Source organism: Aquarana catesbeiana, linkage group LG01, assembly GCF_042186555.1.
Source record: "Aquarana catesbeiana isolate 2022-GZ linkage group LG01, ASM4218655v1, whole genome shotgun sequence".
Lineage (NCBI taxonomy): Eukaryota > Metazoa > Chordata > Amphibia > Anura > Ranidae > Aquarana > Aquarana catesbeiana.
The window spans coordinates 795,608,981-795,631,418 of record NC_133324.1 but is presented as its reverse complement, the minus strand read 5'-3'; the positions used below and the strand labels follow the sequence as shown (position 1 = coordinate 795,631,418).

Genomic DNA, 22,438 nt, shown 5'->3' with positions numbered 1-22,438 from the left:
AGGAATTGTGGGGTGGCCGATAAGAGAAAACTCCAAAAATGACCAGAACTAATTGTTGAAACCACCCAGGTCGTGACAATGACTCACCCAGTCTGATGTAAAGTGCTTAAACATGGCCTCGACTGGAAGTGTTTGAACAGGCCTCATGTCAAAAAGATTTTTTCAAATCCTGTGGAGCAGAAAGGGCTTTTCGCGTATTCGCCTTTAATAATGTCACCTGACTGCTTGGTGCTATCGTCAGTTTGCATGCACCCCTGGCTGCTTGATAAGATCTTTTAAGTTCAAGATAAATGCACCTTGTCAAGAGGATCTTCTTTTTTTATTTTTTATTTTTTTTTTTTTGCAGTGGTCACTTTTTTTTTTTTTTTTTTACAATCACCACTTATTTGAATTAGTTTTATGAAAAAAGACTTACAATACAGAGCCTCTGGGCATTCCCTGGCTCATTCTACATAAAACAGAGAAAGTAGCAACTGTGGGTGACCTCTCAGGTTAATACCTGTAAAACAGGGGAAAAAAAACTTTTACTGCTCGCACTCACATACCATATTTGGTAGCAATTAAACATACCATTTGCAATGGACAACAATACTGTGAGATAGGTGCACTGGGGAGAGTATGTGCCAATCCACAGGTTGGGTAAGTTATAAAAAAGTATTGACAATCTAAAGACTGGCTATTCTAAGCATATCCAACCCTTCAACATTGCTCAGCATTAGTATTCTGGGGATCTAGCCAAATATGTCAAATTCTGTCAAATTACTCAGGCATCCACGAGAAAGATATGCAGCTTTGTATAGGGCAATAGCTGCATTCACTAGGGTCTTCCAAAAATATAAAGACTTTTCCTCAGGCTATTTCATACATAGAATAGCAATAGTCCTAGTAGAGTTTTAGTTGCTCTACGATGCACTAGGGGGGTTTACCAGGCCCAGTAAACAAACCGAGACAGTCAAGGGAATTGTAATAGTTGTTAAAGTTGTTATAAATTGAATAATCCCTTCCCAATAGGATTGTATCTTAGGACAGGACCATAGCATATCGCGGAAGTCTGCCTCATTGTTACCACACTTCCAGCATTGGTCAGAGGTCCCAGAGTAGATAGTAGTAGGATTTTTTCCGACGGATGTTGGCTCAAACTTGTCTTGCATACACATGGTCACACAAAGTTGTCGGAAAATCCGATTATTCTGAACGCGGTGACGTAAAACACGTACGTCGGGACTATAAATGGGGCAGTAGCCAATATCTTTCATCTCTTTATTTATTCTGAGTAGGGATGAGCTTCGAGTTCGAGTCAAACTCTTGTTCGACTCGAACATTGGCTGTTCACAAGTTCGCCGAACAGCGAACAATTTGGGGTGTTCGCGGCAAATTCGAATGCCGCGGAACACCCTTTAAAAGTCTATGGGAGAAATCAAAAGTGCTAATTTTAAAGGCTTATATGCAAGTTATTGTCATAAAAAGTGTTTGGGGGCCCGGGTCCTGCCCCAGGGGACATGGATCAATGCGAAAAAAAGGTTTAAAAATGGCCGTTTTTTCAGGAGCAGTGATTTTAATAATGCTTAAAGTCAAACAATAAAAGTGTAATATTCCTTTAAATTTCGTAGCTGGGGGGCGTCTATAGTATGCCTGTAAAGGGGCGCATGTTTCCCGTACAGTCTGACAGCAAAATTACATTTCGAAGGAAATGTACTCGCGGCTATTGCATTGCCGACAATACACATAGAAGTTCATTGATAAAAACGGCATGGGAATTCCGCACAGGGGAACCCCGAAACAAAATAAAAAAAAAAAATGACGTGGGAGTCCCCCTAAGTTCCATACCAGGCCCTTCAGGTCTGGTATGGATATTATGGGGAACCCCGGCCAAAATTGAAAAAAAAAATGACGTGGGGTTCCTCCTAAATTCCATACCAGACCCTTCAGGTCTGGTATCTGGTATGGATTTTAAGGGGAACCCCGCGCCAAAAAAAAACGGCGTGGGGTCCCCCCAAGAATCCATACCAGACCCTTATCCGAGCACGCAACCTGGAAGGCCGCAGGAAAAGAGGGGGGGGACGAGAGTGCGCCCCCCCCTCCTGAACCGTACAAGGCCACATGCCCTCAACATTGGGAGGGTGCTTTGGGGTAGCCCCCCAAAACACCTTGTCCCCATGTTAATGAGGACAAGGGCCTCATCCCCACAACCCTGGCCGGTGGTTGTGGGGGTCTGCGGGCAGGGGGCTTATCAGAATCTGGAAGCCCCCTTTAACAAGGGGACCCCCAGATCCCGGCCCCCCCCTGTGTGAAATGGTAAGGGGGTACTTACCCCTACCATTTAACTAAAAAACTATCAAAAATGTTAAAAATGACAAGAGACCGTTTTTGACAATTCCTTTATTTAAATGCTTCTTCTTTCTTCTATCTTCCTTCATCTTCTTCTTCTTCTGGTTCTTCCCCCGGTGTTCTCGTCCAGCATCTCCTCCGTGGCGTCTTCTATCTTCTTCTCCTCGGGCAGCTCCACACCCATGGCATGGGGGGAGGCTCCCGCTCTTCTCTTCGTTTTCTTCTCTTCTTCCTTCTTCTCTTCTTTTTCTTCTCTGGGCCGCTCCGCACCCATGCTGGCATGGAGGGAGGCTCCCGCTGTGTGACGGCGTCTCCTCGTCTGACGGTTCTTAAATAACGGGGGGTGGGGCCACGCCCCCCTCTGACGCACGGGACATGACGGGACTTCCCTGTGGCATTCCCCGTGACGTCACAGGGAAGTCCCGTCAAGTCACCGTGCGTCAGAGGGGGGCGGGGTCACCGGGTGGCCCCTCCCCCCGTTATTTAAGAACCGTCAGACGAGGAGACGCCATCACACGGCGGGAGCCTCCCTCCATGCCAGCATGGATGCGGAGCGGCCCGGAGAAGGTAATGAAGAAGAGAAGAAAGGAAGAAGAGAAGAAAACGAAGAGAAGAGCGGGAGCCTCCTCCCATGCCATGGGTGCGGAGCGGCCCGAGGAGAAGAAGATAGAAGACGCTGCGGAGGAGATGCTGGACGAGAACGCCGGAGGAAGAACCAGAAGAGCCAGAAGAACCATAAGAAGAAGATGAAGGAAGATAGAAGAAAGAAGCAGCATTTAAATAAAGGAATTGTCAAAAACTGTCTCTTGTCATTTTTAACATTTTTGACAGTTTTTTAGTGAAATGGTAGGGGTAAGTACCCCCTTACCATTTCACACAGGGGGGGGCCGGGATCTGGGGGTCCCCTTGTTAAAGGGGGCTTCCAGATTCCGATAAGCCCCCTGCCCGCAGACCCCCACAACCACCGGCCAGGGTTGTGGGGATGAGGCCCTTGTCCTCATCAACATGGGGACAAGGTGTTTTGGGGGGCTACCCCAAAGCACCCTCCCAATGTTGAGGGCATGTGGCCTGGTACGGTTCAGGAGGGGGGCCGCACTCTTGTCCCCCCCTCTTTTCCTGCGGCCTGCCAGGTTGCGTGCTCGGATAAGGTTCTGGTATGGATTTTTGGGGGGACCCCACGCCGTTTTTTTTTTTTTTTTTTTGGCGCGGGGTTCCCATTAAAATCCATACCAGACCTGAAGGGTCTGGTATGGAATTTAGGGGGAACCCCCACGTCATTTTTTTTTTTTTTTTAAATTTTGGTTCGGGGTTCCCCTGTGGGGAATTCCCATGCCGTTTTTATCAATGAACTTCTATGTGTATTGTCGGCAATGCAATAGCCGCGAGTAGTTTTAAATGTTTTTTTTCCTTCGAAATGTAATTTTGCTGTCAGACTGTTCTAAACACGGGAAACATGCGCCCCTTTACAGGCATACTATAGACACCCCCCAGCTACTAAATTTAAAGGGATATTACACTTTTATTGTTTGACTTTAAGCATTATTAAAATCACTGCTCCTTAAAAAACGGCCGTTTTTAAAACTTTTTTTTGCATTGATCCATGTCCCCTGGGGCAGGACCCGGGTCCCCAAACACTTTTTATGACAATAACTTGCATATAAGCCTTTAAAATTAGCACCTTTGATTATTCATGTTCGTGTCCCATAGACTTTAACGGTGTTCGCGGGTTCGAATGAACTTTTTTCCTGTTTGCATGTTCTGGTGCGAACCAAACAGGGGGGTGTTCGGCTCATCCCTAATTCTGAGCATGCGTGGCACTTTGTGCGTCGGATTTGTGTACACACGATCGGAAATTCTGACAACGGCTTTTGTTGTCGGAAAATTTTATAGCCTGCTCTCAAACTTTGTGTGTCGGAAAATCCGATGGAAAATGTGTGATGGAGCCTACACACGGTCGGAATTTCCAACAACAAGGTCCTATCACACATTTTCCTTCGGAAAATCCGACCGTGTGTACGGGGCATTAGGGTTTTGGGTGTCAAATTCGATGGAGTAACTTATTGAATTAGATGATCACAAACTGCTATTAGTTGAAGGAAAAGGTTGAAGGAAAGGGTACTCCCAGACATCCTCCGTGTCTAATTCAGGATAATCTTCCTGCCATTTAGAGTATAGACTCTCCAGACCAAAATGAACCGAGGGAAGAAGTGTTTTGTAGATATTGGACAGAGGTTTAGTCAGCTGGTCATCTCGTAAAAGAGATTCTATGTTAGTTTGTTGGATAGTTATAGATTGCAAACCAAATTGAGATGATAAAGCATATCTGAGTTGCAGAAATCTAACAAAAATATCTATTAGGTCATATCTTTACTTTAACACATCAAAAGATAGTAAAGTTCCCCCTTCACAAATATTATCAATATTTTTTTCGTTGACTGGGTCTGGGATAGTTTGAAATTAGGGTAAACAAGAATTATTCCATAAGGAAGTGGCAGGGGATCACCTGTTGGCAGGGGATCCTCATGACGCTTACAAACCTGCATCCGACATGCCCTTATCACTGCCTTCATAGAAAGTGTCAAAGGAAATGGTCCCTGTAGGCCACGATATAAAGCATTTTTCAAAAATTCATAGGAATCAAGGAAAGCGGCTTCCAGGACAACAGAGGCATTGGAATCGTCTGAGCATGTGAAAGGAGAGCTGCATAGTAGTATTTTTGCAAATCCGGACATGCAAGCCCCCCCTATGTCCAAGGCCTCTGGAAAATCCCTTTATTTAGCCTGGGGGGGGGGGGGGGGGGGCGCGAGATCTCCACATGAAAGAGTAGATAGCGGCATCAAATTGTTTTAAAAATGTGTTTGGTATCCAAGTTGGGGAATGGCGTTTATATATATATATGAAGAATTTTCATTTTTTAAAATATTTATTCTTCCAACAAGAGAGAGGGGACGGTTATGTCAACAGGATCTTTTAAAAGAAAAGAGGATTAATGTTTTTGAGAAATGGATTGTATCTTGTTTTCTTATGGGCCTATTCTGGCTCCTTCCAATCGATGACCTGCTTTACTCTCTGGACATAAGACTGCATAAGTGCAATACTAAAGCCAGAGAGTTAGGAGCCCTCTGATGAAATCCTTGGAAGAGTTTTCTTCTGGCAGTTCTTTGTGCAGTCGCATAGCTGCTGAATGAGGGAGGTCACTAATAGACGGACCTTGTTGAGGCAGGGAAGTATCTTCCCTCTGAAGGGTTTGTGCAGAACGCTGCAACAGCAGAGCGGCTACCAACTCCTTAGAATCCTTAATCTGCTTGAGTAAGGCAGCATTAGGGCACTCTTTTACAGAACATGAACTTACCTGACTGTAGGTCCCTTACCTAGTACATTTGAGGGTCTCGAGCAGGTGGCGATTGACTCGTTGTGATCAACCGCAAGGAAAGCAGCTCAGAGGAGTAGAAGGAACATATTAGCTTGAATGCAAAAAGCTAAAACAAGTACCTCCACAGAACAGGAACCTACCATTAAACAGCAACGTACAGAATGGACCAGCAGAGACGACAGCAGGAATTACCAGTAGGCTGAACATGAGAAGTCAGGAAAGGAAAATGCAAGGGACCTGGGTAATGTAATGCCAAATGTTTAAATATAGCAGGAGGGTGGAAAATAGACAGGAGAAATCACGCCCCCCCCCCTTTCACATGCAGCACGGTGGCCAATCTCCACATTCATATACAGGAAACAGGAAGCTCCAGTGCATCTTAAGAAACAAGGGATTGCAGTGTTAATTCAGCAAAATGAAATCCCTAGCGTAACAAAGGTGAAAAAGAAAGTGAACGCCTGCAAGAAAATAGGGAAAGGTTAATGTACTGCTCTCCTGGCTTCGATCAAAAACGAACACCATATTGATATTCTGACAGATAAATGCTCCAAGTGAGGAGATGCTGCTTACCCCAAAAGACCAACAGAAGGTGTTCCCAGCCTTATTTGTGTGCTTTGCAGCCCAGGACGAGGGGCTGCATCTGGAAGAGGCTGAACCCAGACTGAATTTGCACTAGGCAGAGGTAGGGACATCTGGCTTCAATTCACTGATCATGAGGTATGAGGGAAAAAAATGGAGAATGCTGCAGACATCCTTGACTTTCCTTTTACGCTATTCATTGGTAGTACGAGTTTGAGGTGGAGCTCTATCAGGGGTATGCTGCCATGAAGGCCCTAGGAAAAAGTTTTACCTTTAGTTATACTTTAGGGAGAGCCTTTAGAACATGTAAAAAGTAGCTCAGAACTCCACCTGCTGACTTGATATTGAAATATTAAAAATATATATATGCCAATGAGTATTAGGACGATGGGAGTTTTTTCCTGTGCCTTGATTCTATGCATACTTAAAGTAAACAAACCTTATACACCAACCCCCTCTCCCCCTCCATAACCCCTCCTTTTTTTCTTTTTTTTTTTTTTTACCTCCTTGCTTTCCTTCTCTCCCTTCCCCTTTCTACACCAGTCTGTAGTATCTTTTATTTCCCTGAACCAATGCTTAGCAATGAAAGACAGGACATTCTACTGGCTGTCAGGTATATCTAGATGACCCAGAAGGATATGTAACACGACAACTGATAATTTGTTTTCAGTTTGCAGTATTTGGAAGTCAAACTGAGGGGCTATAGTCAGCTTCTCTATTATACATCCTTTTTCTATGTATGCACTGATATTTTTTGACATAAACATGCTTTACCTCCAACAATAAATTAAAATAAAGAATATTTAAAAATATATATACACAGGTAAATGCAATATTTCATTTTTACCTGACTAAAAAAAAAAAGGTAAAAAAAATTGTATTGTTTAGTCCTGACCATAATAAAGAGAGAGAATATACAGTATATACACAACAATTAAAATATGGAATACACCCCACTGTATGTGTTCTAATATTTCCTGCTGCATTCTTTGAAATAGAACATAAATACAAAATCCATGGGACCTCTCATAATGGCCACCAGGTATCAGAAACTGAAACTTCAGTTCTGGGTAGACTGATTCTTGTGATCACCTACCATTAGTTCCTGAACTAAAGTACAGGTAGTCCAGGAAATGACTGAGACAGAATGATGGCTGGTAAAATGGAGGCTCTGATTTTTTTTAATTTAATCTTAGGTTAAATACAAAATTAACACAACTGATTCAATGACCTTAATGCCTTTTCTCTCTCTGAAGGTTATGTGGCATTCAGAAACATATTTGATGGCTCCTGGTTTATTCAGTCGCTGTGTGAGATGCTGAAAAAGTATGGGAAGATATATGAGCTGATGCAGATTTTAACACGTGTAAACCATAAAGTTGCATTCAAATATGAAGCAAGTGGAAAAAAAGAAATGCCTTGTATTGTCAGCAAACTTACTAAAGATATCTATCTATAAGAGAAAAAAACACCCAGAAAATGAACCAGACTGAATCATTTCCCATGCTGTTAATGAAGGATATATTTGTAAAATTGATTCTTAATAAAAATACCAGGCTTTGAATACCAGGCTTTGTTTTGCTTCATGATATAATTTGTTTTTGCTTCATGATATAATATATAATTTTTTTTTTTTTATTTATGAAACCCAGCACGAGAGTACACAGAAAGATCATAGATACATCAAAATCCAATCAGTTAATACATGTCCAAGTATAAATAGTCTGTGTAGAACTCATTCATAACATTGCTATCTAACTAGAGATTTTCGGCCGCTAGCAGGGAGCTTTTAACCCTCGCTAGCGGCCGAAAAAGGGTTAAAAGTGCCCGCAAAGTGCAGCTGTCCATTGATTTCAATGGGTAGGGGCGCTTTAGGAGCGATGTATACATCGCTCCTACAGCGCTGCAAAGATGCGGCTTGCAGGACTTTTTTTTTTTTTAACCGTCCTGCCAGCGCGCCACTCCAGTGTGAAAGCCCTCTGGCTTTCACATTGGAGTGAGAGGCGAGGCTCTTTTCAAGGCGCTTTGCAGGCGCTATTTTTAGCGTTATAGCACTTGTAAAGTGCCTCTGTGTGAAAGTAGCCTTAATTACACCCAAACGAATGTGAAACATTTTACCATGATTTGGAATCATGGGCAGAATCGCAGCCAGCAATTCCAAATCACCAGGTGTAAATGGTGAAATTTGAATTCCAGGTATGGCTTTTTTGCATACTTACATCGGCTTAGCTTGGATGTAAGTATGCATCTGCCAAACCTGTGGGATCCCTGTGGAAGCGTAATACCACTGTAGTAGTCACTACAGTGATTGCCGCTGTCTTCCATTGAGAAAAATGCAAGGTGTTCTGTAATTGACGCCTGTGCTAAGCAAGCAAGTGATAATCCCCTTGTATCCACTATGTAGGAGGTTTGCCTCTCAGCACTGGTTTCGGAAGATAGCGGTGATCATCGTGGAAGTGGTGACAACTACAGTGATTCTCTGCTTCCACTGGGATCCCACAGGTATGGCACATGCATACTTAGATACACATACTTATAAAACTTTTGACAGAAATTTTAAAGGCACTTGGCAACATTTTTTTTACATATATACACATACTGTATATATTCACATACTGTATATATATTTGACAGTAAGAGTTTTTTATTTATTCAGAAATCATAAGAATACAAAACAGCAATAGTATAAACAGTACAGTATTTGCCATCAGATTGCATTACTATAGAAAGTATTTATTACCAGGCAGCATTGAAATCGGAGTACCCAAGGGTGGAAGACAGCCTGTGATGTGAACTATATCCACAGCTAGTTACAAGTAATCAATAAAACAGTACAAAACAGAAGAAGGGGTGTGTATTTTCTATAGAGCGGACGGTAGTCCTGGATTGAGCCAAGATTGATCCCAACAATCCACTGCTAGAAGTATGGAGGATGGAAAGTATTTTGAGTTGGGGGGGGGGGGGGAGGAGGGGGCGAAAAGCCCACGGGCCCCTCCACACTCACTCCCAGCTTCCTATTAGCTAGTATATATGATATAATCACATTTGTATAAATTAGGAGTTCAGCAAACGTCAGACCAATGTGCCCATATTTTCTCAAATTTCGCTGGGCAGTTCCTACTTTCATATGTGATCTTGTATAAAGGAAGGACTTTATTAATTGTACTTTTCCATGAGGCCACTGTAGGGAGATCCGTGCCCCTCCATCTCAAGAGGATTTCTCTCCTAGCGTAGTAAAGGGCATAAATCAAACCTAGTTTAGTATAACAGTCACCCTCCACGTCCCCAAGGTAACTGAGCAGAAAGACAAGCGGGTCCAGTGTCAGCGGGGTGCCGCAGATGTTTGTCAATACATCTGCCACCCCTCTCCAGTAAGGTTGTATCTTGTTGCAAGTCCAGACTATGTGGAAGAAGGAGCCCCTCTCAGTGGAGCATCTCGTGCAAAGTGGGCTGAGAGAGGGGTAAATGGATGCCAACCTTTGTGGGGTATAGTATGCCCTGTGTAAAAATGTTAATTGGACAAAACGGTCTCTAGAGGCTATCACAGAGGAAATAAATGTAGAGACGCACTCCTCCCATGTGTCTTCGTCTAGGTTGGGGATATCTATCTTCCATTTGGCCAGCAGTTGTGAGGTGTCCGTGTCAAGAGCTACTGTGAGATACATGTAGAGGGTGGAAAGTGGTTTGAGCAGAAGCTCCGAAGTGAGAAGTCTCTCGATAGAGTCTGAATTTAAAGTGACTGGGTTAGGGAATTGGGCGGCGAGGGCATGTCGGAGCTGCCAATATTTAAATTGAAAAGAACGGGGGAGTTTAAATGCTTGTCTTAATTCTAGGAATGTTAAAATCTTACCACCTGGCATTACATGCCTGAGGGTAACAATACCCCTCGTTGCCCACGCCGCCGGATCAGGTATTGTGTTTAGTTGGGGAAGAAGGGGATTACCCCATAGGGGAGTGTGAGGGGAAACCACCAAAGGATCCCGGAGGGCCGCCCGGGAACATTGCCAAACCCGAATCGCAGTTTTCATAGGGACCGTGACACCCGGATGTGCCTTACATCCCCTGAAGACTAAATTAGAAAGGGCTGCATATGAACCAAGTATTGCTGCCTCTAGGGTGACCGCTGGATTCTGTCTGGGCTGGGAGAACCACCAGCGGACGGTAACCAAGACCGCCGCCCAGTAGTATATAAGGAAGTTAGGAAGGGCCAGACCGCCGCCAGAAAGGGGAAGATAAAGGGTCCGCCTGGCCACTCTCGGAGGTCTCCCAGCCCATACAAAGTCGCTCACAATACTATCCAATCTCCGGAACACTGACTGGGGAATATGGACAGGGGTGTGTCGAAAGAAATATAACAATTTAGGCAAATACCCCATTTTGATTAAATTCCCTCTGCCCACTGGCGTAAGAGGAAGTTTACGCCAAGTTGTGCACTGCTTGGTGAGTTTGTCTAACACCGGAATTAGATTACGGTCGAGGTATCTGTCCAAGGACAAGGCTACCCTTACGCCCAAGTATGTGAATTCTTCGACCCATCGAAGGGGGGTTCGGGTATCGATACGCGGCATGGATGGGTGGAGTGGAAAGAGGACCGATTTGTCCCAGTTGATACGAACTCCTGAAAAACGGCTGAAAGTATCAAACTGAGACAAGGCAGCCCTCAGGGAGTCAGATGCATCAGCCAAATAAAGGAGGGAGTCATCGGCATAAAGGGACAATTTCTCCTCTAACGGGCCTACTTTAATGCCTTTAATATTTTTATCTTTCCTAATATGAGCCATCAAGGGCTCCAGGGCCAAAGCAAATAATGCTGGGGACAGGGGACATCCCTGCCGGGTTCCCCTCTCCAGGAGGAAGGGCTCCGACAGGGTACTGCCCGTGCGTATACGAGCCTTAGGCTGCGCATACAGCATTTGGATCCATGTGAGAAAGACTGGGCCAAAGCCAAATCTGGAAAGGACCCTCCACAGGTAGCCCCACTCGACCGAGTCAAAGGCTTTCTCTGCATCGAGTGAGGCCACCACCCCAGGGTTCCCCGGATCGGCCACCGCGATGTGAGTGTGTAATCTACGTATATTTATATCCGTACCTCTTCCGGGCATGAACCCCGTTTGGTCTGGATGTGTTAGGGCAGTGACAACTTTGTTTAGACGGATGGCTAAGATTTTGGCCAGGACCTTTGCGTCAACATTTAGGAGAGAGATAGGGCGGTAAGATGCGCAGAGGGTAGGGTCCTTCCCCGGCTTAGGGATGAGTACTATAACTGCCTCGCTCATCGAGGCCGGGAGAGACCCAGTTTTTAAAGCTGAGGCAAAAACCGTCTGCAATCTAGGGGTTATCTCTTCCATGTAAGTCTTATAGAATTCCACCGGGAATCCATCCGGACCCGGGGTTTTCCCTGCCTGCATCATTTTGAGGGCTTTTTGTATCTCATCTAATTGAATGGGGGCGTTTAGTGTGTTTGCCGCAGATTGTGTGAGAACTGGAATGTCAATGTCTTCCAAGTAGTCAGTAAGGTCTTGTTGGTCATACATTACTCGTGAGCTATATAATTGCTGGTAGTAATTGGTAAAGCATCGATTAATTTCCGCTGGGGAAGAGTGAAGTGTCCCATCTCGGTCACGAATCTGCGCTATTGCCGTCACCCCAGATTGTTCCCTGGATAGCCAGGCCAAAAGACGACCTGTCTTTTCCCCCTGCTCGAATATGCGTTGGGACTGGTATAACAGCTTTTTTTGTGTCAGGGAGGTCTGTAGCAGTAGGGCTTGTTGGGTAAGAGATTGGAGTGTTATGTAGTCTCGTGGGTCACGTGAACGGACATATAAAGCTTCCTGTCTGGTCGCCTCGGTCTCTAGTCTGGTAAGCTCCGCCCTACGAAGCCTCCTCACCTTGGCAATAACACATTGGTAATGACCCCTTGATGAGGCCTTAAAGGCTTCCCAAACCACATTATCAGAGGCAGTTCCCGGGTTAACCTCCCAAAATTGCTGCACGGTTTCCCGAAACTGAGAGTCGACATCTACGTCGGATATCCAGAACCTGGATAACCGCCAGAGTCTATCCGACGGGTCCACCGTCAGTTCCAGGGATAACAACAATGGGGCGTGGTCCGAGATCCCCCGCAGAAGTATGCTGATGTCCCGAACTCTGGGGAGGACAGGCGCCGCGACGTAGGCCAGGTCTATGCGAGAGAAGGATCTATGTGTGGCAGAATGGCAAGTAAAGGCCTTGGCCTGAGGGTTCTTCCACCTCCATACATCCACCAGGCCGTACGTGTCAGCCCAGTCTGCCAGATCGCGGCGTGTGGTGTCTCCCACTGTACTCCTGTCCAACCCAGAGTCCGGAACAAGGTTAAAGTCACCCATCAACACAACGTTATCCGGGGGGAAGCGAGCCAGCACTCCTGAGATCAAATTGAGGATTCTGAAGGAGGCCGGGGGGGGGGGGCAAATATACCCCCACCAGTACCCATGGTAAGTCATATATCAAGGCATGTATTAATACATATCTCCCATCAGGATCTAGGACTAAATCAAGGAGCTTAAAAGGGAGGGTTTTAAGGATCAAAATACTAAGCCCTCTAGCAAAATTGGAGTAAGTTGAGTGGTAGTGATGACCCACCCACGGTTTTTTCAAACTAAGAGTTTTGCTACCAATCAGATGTGTCTCCTGCAACACACAGATTTGAGGATTATGCTTCTTTATAAATTGAAATACTAACGAGCGCTTCAGTGGAGAGTTTAAGCCACGTGTGTTCCAGGAGAGGACATCTAGGTTAGTCATGTATACATCTTATTCATATGAAAAACAGGATACAACTTATATACCCCTCCTGATTCACCACCAGCCATCACGAGGAATGCCCGAGGCGAATCAGAGCCTGTCATTACTTTAGGTACAAAGAGCAAACACAGTACTGTCAAAAAATGTAAAACAAAATCAAAACCAAAAACGAAAAACTGGGAGCCAGGAACACGGCTCAATATCCCCAAACCTCCCCCCACCCCACCCGACCCCCAAAAATGGAGGTAGGTCTGTATCCCCAAACTTGCTTCAGCCCGAAGGCTGATCATGGAGGCAGTGAACTAGAGGCAACCAACCTCTGTGAATCAAAGAAAAATAAGTATACTTTAAGTTCCGGTAAGGAGAAAAAATGGTGTGGATCACCCGGAGCCCCGGGGGCACAAAACTTGCATTGGTTCATATGAACCCCCGACCCCGGCCGGGGTCGAGGCCATGCTGGAGAAAATGGCAGGGGAAGCGCGAAGGAGAAGGGAATGCAATAAGAGAGGTGTCCATACAGACCGGGACTGGCCTCATTAAGGATAAAGTGTCATGTCCGCATCCGAAGTGGCTTCACAGCATAGGTAAAGGTTCCCAGCTTATCTTCTATGACAGGCAGCATCAATGAGGGAAGTCCGTTCGGGAGTGAAGTTCAGGATTCAGATCCGGTACCTTGTCTGCTTCCATGCTGGGGGTTAAAGATACTGGTGCGCCAATGGGTATGCTACTAAGGGGGGGGAAACATGGCTCAAATCCAAAGGCATAGAACCAGGGGGGGTGTTGAACACCTAGCCCCCACTAGCCATTAATGACATGAGAGGAGTTCACAGAGGCACCCAAAGGATCAAACTCTCCCCTCCGGAAACTAATCCCCCGCTACCTCTCCAGCAGTGTACTCACAGTTTCCCCGAGGAAATCATCTTCGGATGGTGTCAGCCCACGCGGCAGCTTCTCTGGGAGAGGTGAAGAAGTGCACTTTTTCACCGTCCTGCACTCTGAGTTTGGCAGGGAATATCATGTTGTATTTGATCCCTTTTTCTCGGAGCATGGCACGGACATGATCAAAAGACTTCCGTTGCCTCTGTGTCTCCACAGAGTAATCCGGAAAGATAAGGAGTTTCGTGTTCTCATAATGTAACTCTCCTTGTATGCGGGCAGAGCGGAGCACGGTGTCCCTGTCTCTGTAATGGAGAAGTTTGAAAATGAAAGTGCGCGGTGGCGCTCCCTGTGGGCCTCGGCTGGCGGGCATTCGATGGGCGCGTTCGATAGAGAAGTGTGGGGAGAACTGTGCCTTCGGTAATAGGGTTGGGAGTAGTTTCTCCATAAAGCCGACCGGATCCGTCCCCTCTGCGCCCTCCGGGAGGCCGAGAACTCGGAGATTATTCCTCTGGTTCCGGTTCTCGGCGTCCTCGACCCTAACTTCAAGTGTTTTAACCTTCGATTTTAGGATCTGAATGTCCTCATGTTGTTCTCTTTGCACATCTTCCGTAGTGGAGATCCGCCGTTCCGCCTCGCCCACTCGCTCTCTAAATCGATCCATGTCGCGTCGAATGAGGGCAGTTTCCTCCTGGACATGATCTATCTTGATGGTGAGAGTGGACTGGCAAGTGGAGATAGCGTGCATCAGAGCCTCGAATGCCTGGGATCCAGCCTGGATCGCGCCATCCGGCAGGGCAGGGGTCTGCGTCTCCATGTTACAGGCCTTAGGCGGGGAAGGCCCAAACTTCGGCGGCGTTCTTGTATGCTCAGGAACTCGCGATTTCTGTGCTCCTTTTTTGTATCTGCGATTTCCTGAGCCACCAGGGGTTTCTGGTGATATATGGCAGGGAGTTAGATGCAAAATCCACACCAGGATATTAGCAGGAGATTAGTCCGGAGTGGGAGCTCTGGTACTAGACGTCCGCTCCCAGCGCCATCTTGGACACGCCCCCACTGTATATATATTTAATACTATAAATAGACTATACAATACTACGCATATATTTTGCTTTGTTCCAATACAGTATAGTATATGCAGTTGTAATTGGGTGATTTGATTTCAGTTGTATAACTGGGCAAGGTCTCCACAGCCACCCACCCTAGTTGTTCTATAATTTGGCAGGGCATCCTTCACATAGATCAGTTTCCTATAGAATAACCTATTTTTCACCACTCTTCTATTCCAACAAAGTAGGGGTTTAATAGGCATCCCACGGCCAACAGCTTGTAGTTCTCAATGAACTGTGAGGGCGCTGGTGAGCGTCCTCGTAGTTCATTGATTCTTGCTGCCATTCAGTAACTATCTGCCCATATGAGGTATGGACAGATAGCTGTACTGAGTGTCTGCAGGATCCTGACACTGCACCCGCAATCTGCTGATCGCAGGTGCAATCCCTTACAGGCTGCAGAGTAAATAAATAAGAAATGCACATTTTTTTGTAAAATGTGAACTTATCTTTTAAGGTCAAGGTTGCACCTATCCTGTTGTGGAGATTTTTTAAAAAATTCTATATTTAGGGAAAGCTGAAGTACAAATCACATATAGGTGGAATGGCACAAAGGCTACAAAGGTGGGAGGAGCTAAAGTACTTATCATCGGAGTCTGATTAAGATAGCTAGGTAGTTTTGGTCCCTGACATCGGATTATCATCTGCTGCCTCCCAAAAAAACAGTGTTTCACGTTCGGTTAACATTTACATAGAACCTACTAAGAAGGGGGTGGGTATTAGGAAAGAGGAAACAGAAAGGAGAGGTATAGGGTATAAATGGGTAGAGGAAAGGAGAGGTAGAGGAAAGGAGAGTGGGACTGGGAGGCTAATGGCCTCTGGTCTTTGTAAAAGAAGTACGGGGTTCAAATCTGCCAGCACTTCTCCTGAGTATAGTTTTCCATTTGTTGAATTTCCTCAATTATGGCTACCCAATTCAACTTAGCAGGGGGGTGAAGGTTGTTTCCAAAGTGCAGGAATACAGGCTTGGGCTGGAGTAAGGAGATGCCACAGTAAAGAGTATTTACTTTTTAATAGATAGGGGGGTATCATGCTATCAGGATCTACCTCATAAGACACACCCGTAACGGTTTTAATTGTTTGTTCAACCATCTTCCACAAATCTCTGAGTTTTGGGCAATCCAAGAAAATGTGCAGTAAGGTGCCTTTTGACTCATGGCAGTGCCATTATTAATTTGAAACTGTGGGAGTATGTGGAGTTTGACCACTAGGGTTCTGTAGCTTCTGGTGAAGAGCTTGTATCCTCCTGCCTGATATTTTCTTGCTATAGAAGTCTTTTGCGCAAAGAGAATAATCCTTTTGTGGTTGAGAAAAAGTAACATTTAATTCCCAATTCCCAGCACTGTAACAAAGGGAGTTCATGTAGCGCCTCTACTTCTATCAATGTGGCATATAATAGTGATAGGGTATCCCTAACTGTAATCCTGTCAAGACAAGTTTGCTCAAATAAGGATTGCTTTCTCAGCATTTTGTACACCTTGCAGAGAGTGAAGGTAAGTTCCCAACTGGGCACAGCTTAAGAAGTCCAACATGTCTGAAAAGTTATACTGTAATGCCCGGTTCATCATAAGACAATTGTTAGACCAAGAATGCAACAACCAGAAGGTCCCCTGTTGGATAAGGGCAATAAATTGAGAGTCATCCTTGCTTTGTGGAAATTCTGTCGCTCCTGGTATGGGGGTCATGGGACTAGGGGAGGGTGAGAGAGAGGAAGGCCTAAAAATTGACCTAGTGGCCTGCAGAGCAGTCTCTAGAAATGGATGTTGTTTAAGGGATGCTGGGACTGACCATTCCAGGATCCAAGGGAGTCAACGGATGCTTGTTCCAGTTTTGACCCATGGTTTCATCTCATACTGGGCACGTAGCTAGTTTGAGAATGACATATAAGGTATCTTGGTATAAAATGTCATGAGAAGTCAAATATAGACACGTATCTATGTAGTTAGAGAAATAATACCTATTTGTTTAAATACTGTTAAGTTGGGATTAGTGTAGTGTAGTCTCAGTCATAATTAATAATGTTTGTATGTATTTACTTAATGTTGTTTAAGATGGTAATATGTATTATTAGTAGACGTACAGTATGTGACACGATCAGCATATTACAATACAAAAATAGAGTGTTACATGAGCTTGTCAATCAAAGTCCATATATTACTCTGAGTTAGTACGTCCTCTAGGATGGCATTATGTGTGCCATACAAGGTTCTGAGTTTTGGTGAGGTTATGACCCTCACATGTAACATATAAAGCCAACACTTTAATATTGAAGGACACACACACACTCTCTAGGTGAGATGACGCAGACATATTTACACGAAGACCCTCAGACAAATTGGAACAGCTGCCTTCTCCCAGGAGCCAAAGGCAACGTCATTTCCTGCTTCTTGGTCACATGAGACGGAATTGAAGAAAAGCACATGGAAGACACACATGCTTCTTAAGTATTGCTTCTATTTCATATATTTTTTCCTACATGGAACTGAACTGTTATACTTTTTAAATTGTATTTATGATGCCAACTGTGTGACAATAAACTCACACTTTCTTTTTGTAAGTCAATCTGACTATCAATACTATTCATCCAGAAATGTATCCAGAAACGCCCTTAAGATACGAGAATATTAGTTATCTTCTATATTCTTCAATAGGCTAGAGTAAATATAGAAGGTGTGGCCTCACATTCATTTTAATAATATTGTTCTGGCCAAACCACGTAAAGACTTCCCTATCCCAGCATTGGAAATTTAGTTTGAACATTCTGAGTAGTGGGCTAAAAGGAAGCTTGAAGATCTGTTGCAGGTTAGTAGAAATATGCGTCCCCAAGTAATGGATATGGGAGTCTTTAAAGCTGAAGTGAGTACAAATAATAAGTCTTGAGGTCCTGAGTGATCTCAACACCTATTGCTTCAAATCTTGAATAATTAACTTTAATATTCAATAACTCTCCATATTTACGCAATTCTTCCAAAAGACTGGGTTATGGAGATCAGAGGGGAGGTTGCAAAAGCAGATTATGTTGTCAGCATAGGCATCTAGTTTATGTTCCTCTTCTTTAGGCCCAGTTCACACTAGTGCGATGCAAGACATTGCATCCGATTCACACCGCATTGCTGTTCACATCACATGCGATGTCTGTGCGATGCGATTTCAGCCATACAAACTGTATGGCTGAAATCACATTGTATTCGCCCCAAAATGGTGCAGGACCCTTTTTTTGGTCCGTACTGGAGTCGAATCCCATGGGTGTTTACACTTATGCTATCCGATTCCTGCACCATTTTACAGTTCGCACTGCGATCTGCGAACCGATCTGGGGGTGAAAGTTCATTAAGATAGATTCAAGTTATACAGAATTGTCTCGAGTCCTTAAAATACATATAAATCACAGAGATAAGATAAGTTCATCTTGCACAGGGGGTTTAGAAATAATTATGTGGAATATGGGAAAGTTATGTACAGTACATTACCTAAGTTTGACAGGGTCAAGGTCTGCTTGAGCCCTCTTTAAAACTGTTAAAATACATTGAATGGGATAACACTGATCACTGATGTATGTATGTGTATGTATATACATATAGATGTGTGTGTGTGTGTGTATATATATATATATATATATATATATATATATATATATATATATGTGGGTTTTTATGTAGATAATACAGTACTTTTTGTGAAACCCATATATGTATACATACACATAGAATTTTATAGTGAGAAACAATAAGACATATAACACATAAAGGTGGGGTTATTGAAAGTTCATATTCCCAAAGTCGTAAATCTGTTCTCTTTGAGTTGGTTAAATCTTATCAGGACAAGGAGGGTTTGATTTAACACAGCTGGGTGCCATACTGTCTCTACACAGGTGTTTTTAATTGGATAAAACCAGTTATAAATCACTTTAATGAACATATAGGAATTCTGGCAAAGAATAAGTTTGTCTGGTTGTAGAACAGGTGTCAGATTTATGGTTAGCTACATTGATGTAGATCTTAGCAACCAATCATATCTAGGAGAGATGGCTAAGATAAGGCTTGTAAAAGGGTATATAAATGCAAGTTTTACAATTGTTAGTCAGACAAGTCAGATAGGAGCTCATGAGGCTGAACTCTATGTATGCTGCCCTATTGCACGGGTCATAGAAGTCAGAACCAGTGGGCAATTATCTGTTCAGATAGGCGTCTATCAGGCTGACTGTTTGTCTATGCAGCCCTATTGCACGGGTGACAGGCAGTCAGAACGAATAGGCAAATATCTGTCCTTTTGTTGTAACTTGTCTCCTCGTATGAGTCAAATAAAGAAAACTTCTTAACCTGATCCAGAGCGTGGTCTCAGGTGAATTTTGCTCACAGGGGGGACACCCATTTCATATGGGAAAGGCATCTGAGATCTATCAATAGTTTTGACCTGAGCCGACAGATTGGAGTACAGTGTCAAAAGCCAAAGTTTCATTCCCTTTTCTAGACTTCTATGGTCTAGCGTTTCTTGAAGAAAAGCTCAATCTACCCTATGTGTAGAGTCTGCTTGGGGCAGGGTCAAGAGGAGCTTAACTGTAGAGGGCTGGTACTTACCCTTTAGCCCCACCTTTTATGTAGCTCAATAGAGAGTGGGGTGGCTACTACTTGCTGTCTACAGAGAGTACAGCCCAGTGGCAGCTGGTGCTTAAAATGTTTTTTGGGGGGGGTGCAAACAAACTGAAAAATTCTGAAAAACCCCCATCAATTGCAGCCTCACTGTACCATCACTCGCAGTCACTGTGCCCATCAATTCCCGCCACTGTGCCCATCAATTGCCGCCACTGTGCCCCATAAAATACAGCCACTGTGCCCCATAAAATACAGCCACTGTGCCCATCAATTGCTCCCACTGTGCCCCATCAAACGCAGCCACTGTGCCATATCAAATGCTGCCCGCCGGCCCGCCATCTGCGCTTACCTGTCTCGGTGGGACAGCTCCTTGATGTCTTCTCCCGTCTTCTCTTCCTGTCCTCTGCTATGATTGGATGCCTGGCGTCCAATCTCAGCGACTGTCGTTTCAGCCAATCAGGTGACAGGTAACAGATCCGAGCACCTGACTGGCAGAGAGGCGGTTTAGTGTTAGGAAAGCGAATATTCATTTTTCATGCTTTTCTAGCACTGCTAAGTGACCTGCGAGCGCCCAGCATGACGCTCGTAGGTCACCTTTTTTGACGCCTATTAGAGCCTATCAGGTGCTTCAAAAACACCCTCCCCACTGCTGTAATTCAGGCGCCCTGCACCCGAAAAGGGGCCGGTCGCCTGAATAGGGGGTGGCAGCGGTGGCCATAGATAGATTCATGCAATGCATGAATCTATCTATTGGTGATAGAGGGGGTGGCTGGAGAGAGGGGGCGGCACACGTGCACCCTTATGGACGCACCGTCACTGGTACAGACATATGCAGTCTGAAAAAAATTTAGAATTTCCTGCTTGGTAAGCCTGCCTTTTAGTGGGACTTTGAATACTATTTGTGCTGTAGCTGAACATGCTGGGACTTATATATATTGGACTGTGTATTGTACTTGAGCTTAATCTTAAGTAGGGTTGTCCCGATACCACTTTTTTAGGACCGAGTACAAGTACCGATACTTTTTTTCAAGTACTCGCCGATACCGAATACCGAATACCGAATAACTTTTTTTTTTATGTCACGTGACAGTGTTTTTTTTTTGTTTTTTTGTTTTTTTTTAACAGTGCTTTTTTTTTGGGGGGGGGGCAGGGGGTGAACGGTGTATGTGTGTGTGTTTTTTTTTTTTTTTAATTTACAATTTTTATTTTTTACAATAATTTTTTTTTAATTCTTTGTTGCAATATGTGTTTTTTTTTTTTTTGTTTTTTTTTTTAATCAGCCCTGTTGGCCTGTTTTTTTTTAACAGTGCTTTTTTTTTTGGGGGGGGGGGGGCAGGGGGTGAACGGTGTATGTGTGTGTGTGTTTTTTTTTTTTTAATTTACAATTTTTATTTTTTACAATAATTTTTTTTTTATTCTTTATTGCAATATGTGTTTTTTTTTTTTTTTTAATCAGCCCTGTTGGGGGGCTTTGGTGAGATATCAGGGGTCTTAACAGACCTCTGATATCTCCCCCTTGAGACAGAGAAAGAGACAGATGATAGAGATTTCCCAGTCCCTTTCTCTGCAGCCTCAGCTGCACTGAAAATGAATGGAGAGAAGACAGCGGCTCCTCTCCATTCATAAACTGACACATCGTAATCACAGAAGATTACAATGTTTCAGTTATGTGAATGGACAGAGTCAGCTGACTCTGTCCATTCACAAAGGAAGGAGGAGGGGGACGGCGGAACGGAGGGGGAGAACGGAGAGGACAGAGAAGGAGAGGGGACAGCGGAGAGGCACAGCAGAACGGAGGGGACAGCGGAGGGGGACAGAAAAGGAGAGAGGAACGGAGGGGGACAGCGGAGAGGCACAGAGAAGGAGAGAGGAACGGAGGGGACAGTGGAGAGGCACAGAGAAGGAGAGAGGAACGGAGTGGACAGCGGAGAGGCACAGAGAAGGAGAGAGGAACGGAGGGGACAGCGGAGAGGCACAGAGAAGGAGAGAGGAACGGAGGGGACAGAAAAGGAGAGAGGAACGGAGGGGGACAGCGGAGAGGCACAGAGAAGGAGAGAGGAACGGAGGGGACAGCGGAGAGGCACAGAGAAGGAGAGAGGAACGGAGGGGACAGCGGAGGGGGACAGAAAAGGAGAGAGGAACGGAGGGGAGCAACGGAGGGGGCATGGAGGAGGATGCATTGACAGTCAGCGGTGAGCGATCACCGCTGTATGTCACTAAAGCAGCTGAAAGCCGCTGGGGGAGAATCTTGTAACTCCCCCACACGCCGATCACAGCTGTCTTCTAGGTATCGGGGGAAGCATCGGGAGCATTTGCCCGAGTACCAGTACCTATATTGAATTGTATTGTAACTGTAATGCCGCATACACACGATCAGATTTTCCGACAACAAAACCGTGGATTTTTTTCCAAAGGATGTTGGCTCAAACTTGTCTTGCATACACACGGTCACACAAATGTTGTCGGAAATTCTGAACATGAGAACACGGTGATGTACGACGAGCCGAGAAAAAGGAAGTTCAATGGTCAGTGGGGCTCCTTCTGCTTGATTCCGAGCATGCGTGAACTTTTGTGCGACGGACTTGTGTACACACGATCAGACTTTCCGACAACAAGTGAAGTTGGCGGAAAATTTGAGAATCTGTGCTCAAACATTTGTGGCCGGAAATTCTGACAACAAATGTTCGATGGAGCATACACACGGTCGGACTTTCCGACAACAAGCTCATACCGAACATTTCCCGTTGGAAAGTCCGACCGTGTGTAAACGGCATTAGTCTTCCCTCATATTGTAATGC

The 22,438-nt window shown here is 44.8% G+C and overlaps 1 protein-coding gene across 2 annotated transcripts in view; it reads left to right on the top strand.

The window, feature by feature from the left end:
• LOC141113859 (caspase-3-like) overlaps positions 1 to 7,849 on the top strand; it is a 160,127-nt gene extending 152,278 nt beyond the window's left edge. For both annotated transcript variants that reach the window (XM_073607194.1, XM_073607202.1), the window contains one exon: positions 7,537 to 7,849. In XM_073607194.1, the coding sequence (XP_073463295.1) occupies positions 7,537 to 7,739 (203 nt within the window). In that variant the 3' untranslated portion in view covers positions 7,740 to 7,849. The remainder of the gene's footprint in view (positions 1 to 7,536) is intronic.
• The last annotated feature ends 14,589 nt before the right edge of the window (positions 7,850 to 22,438 follow it).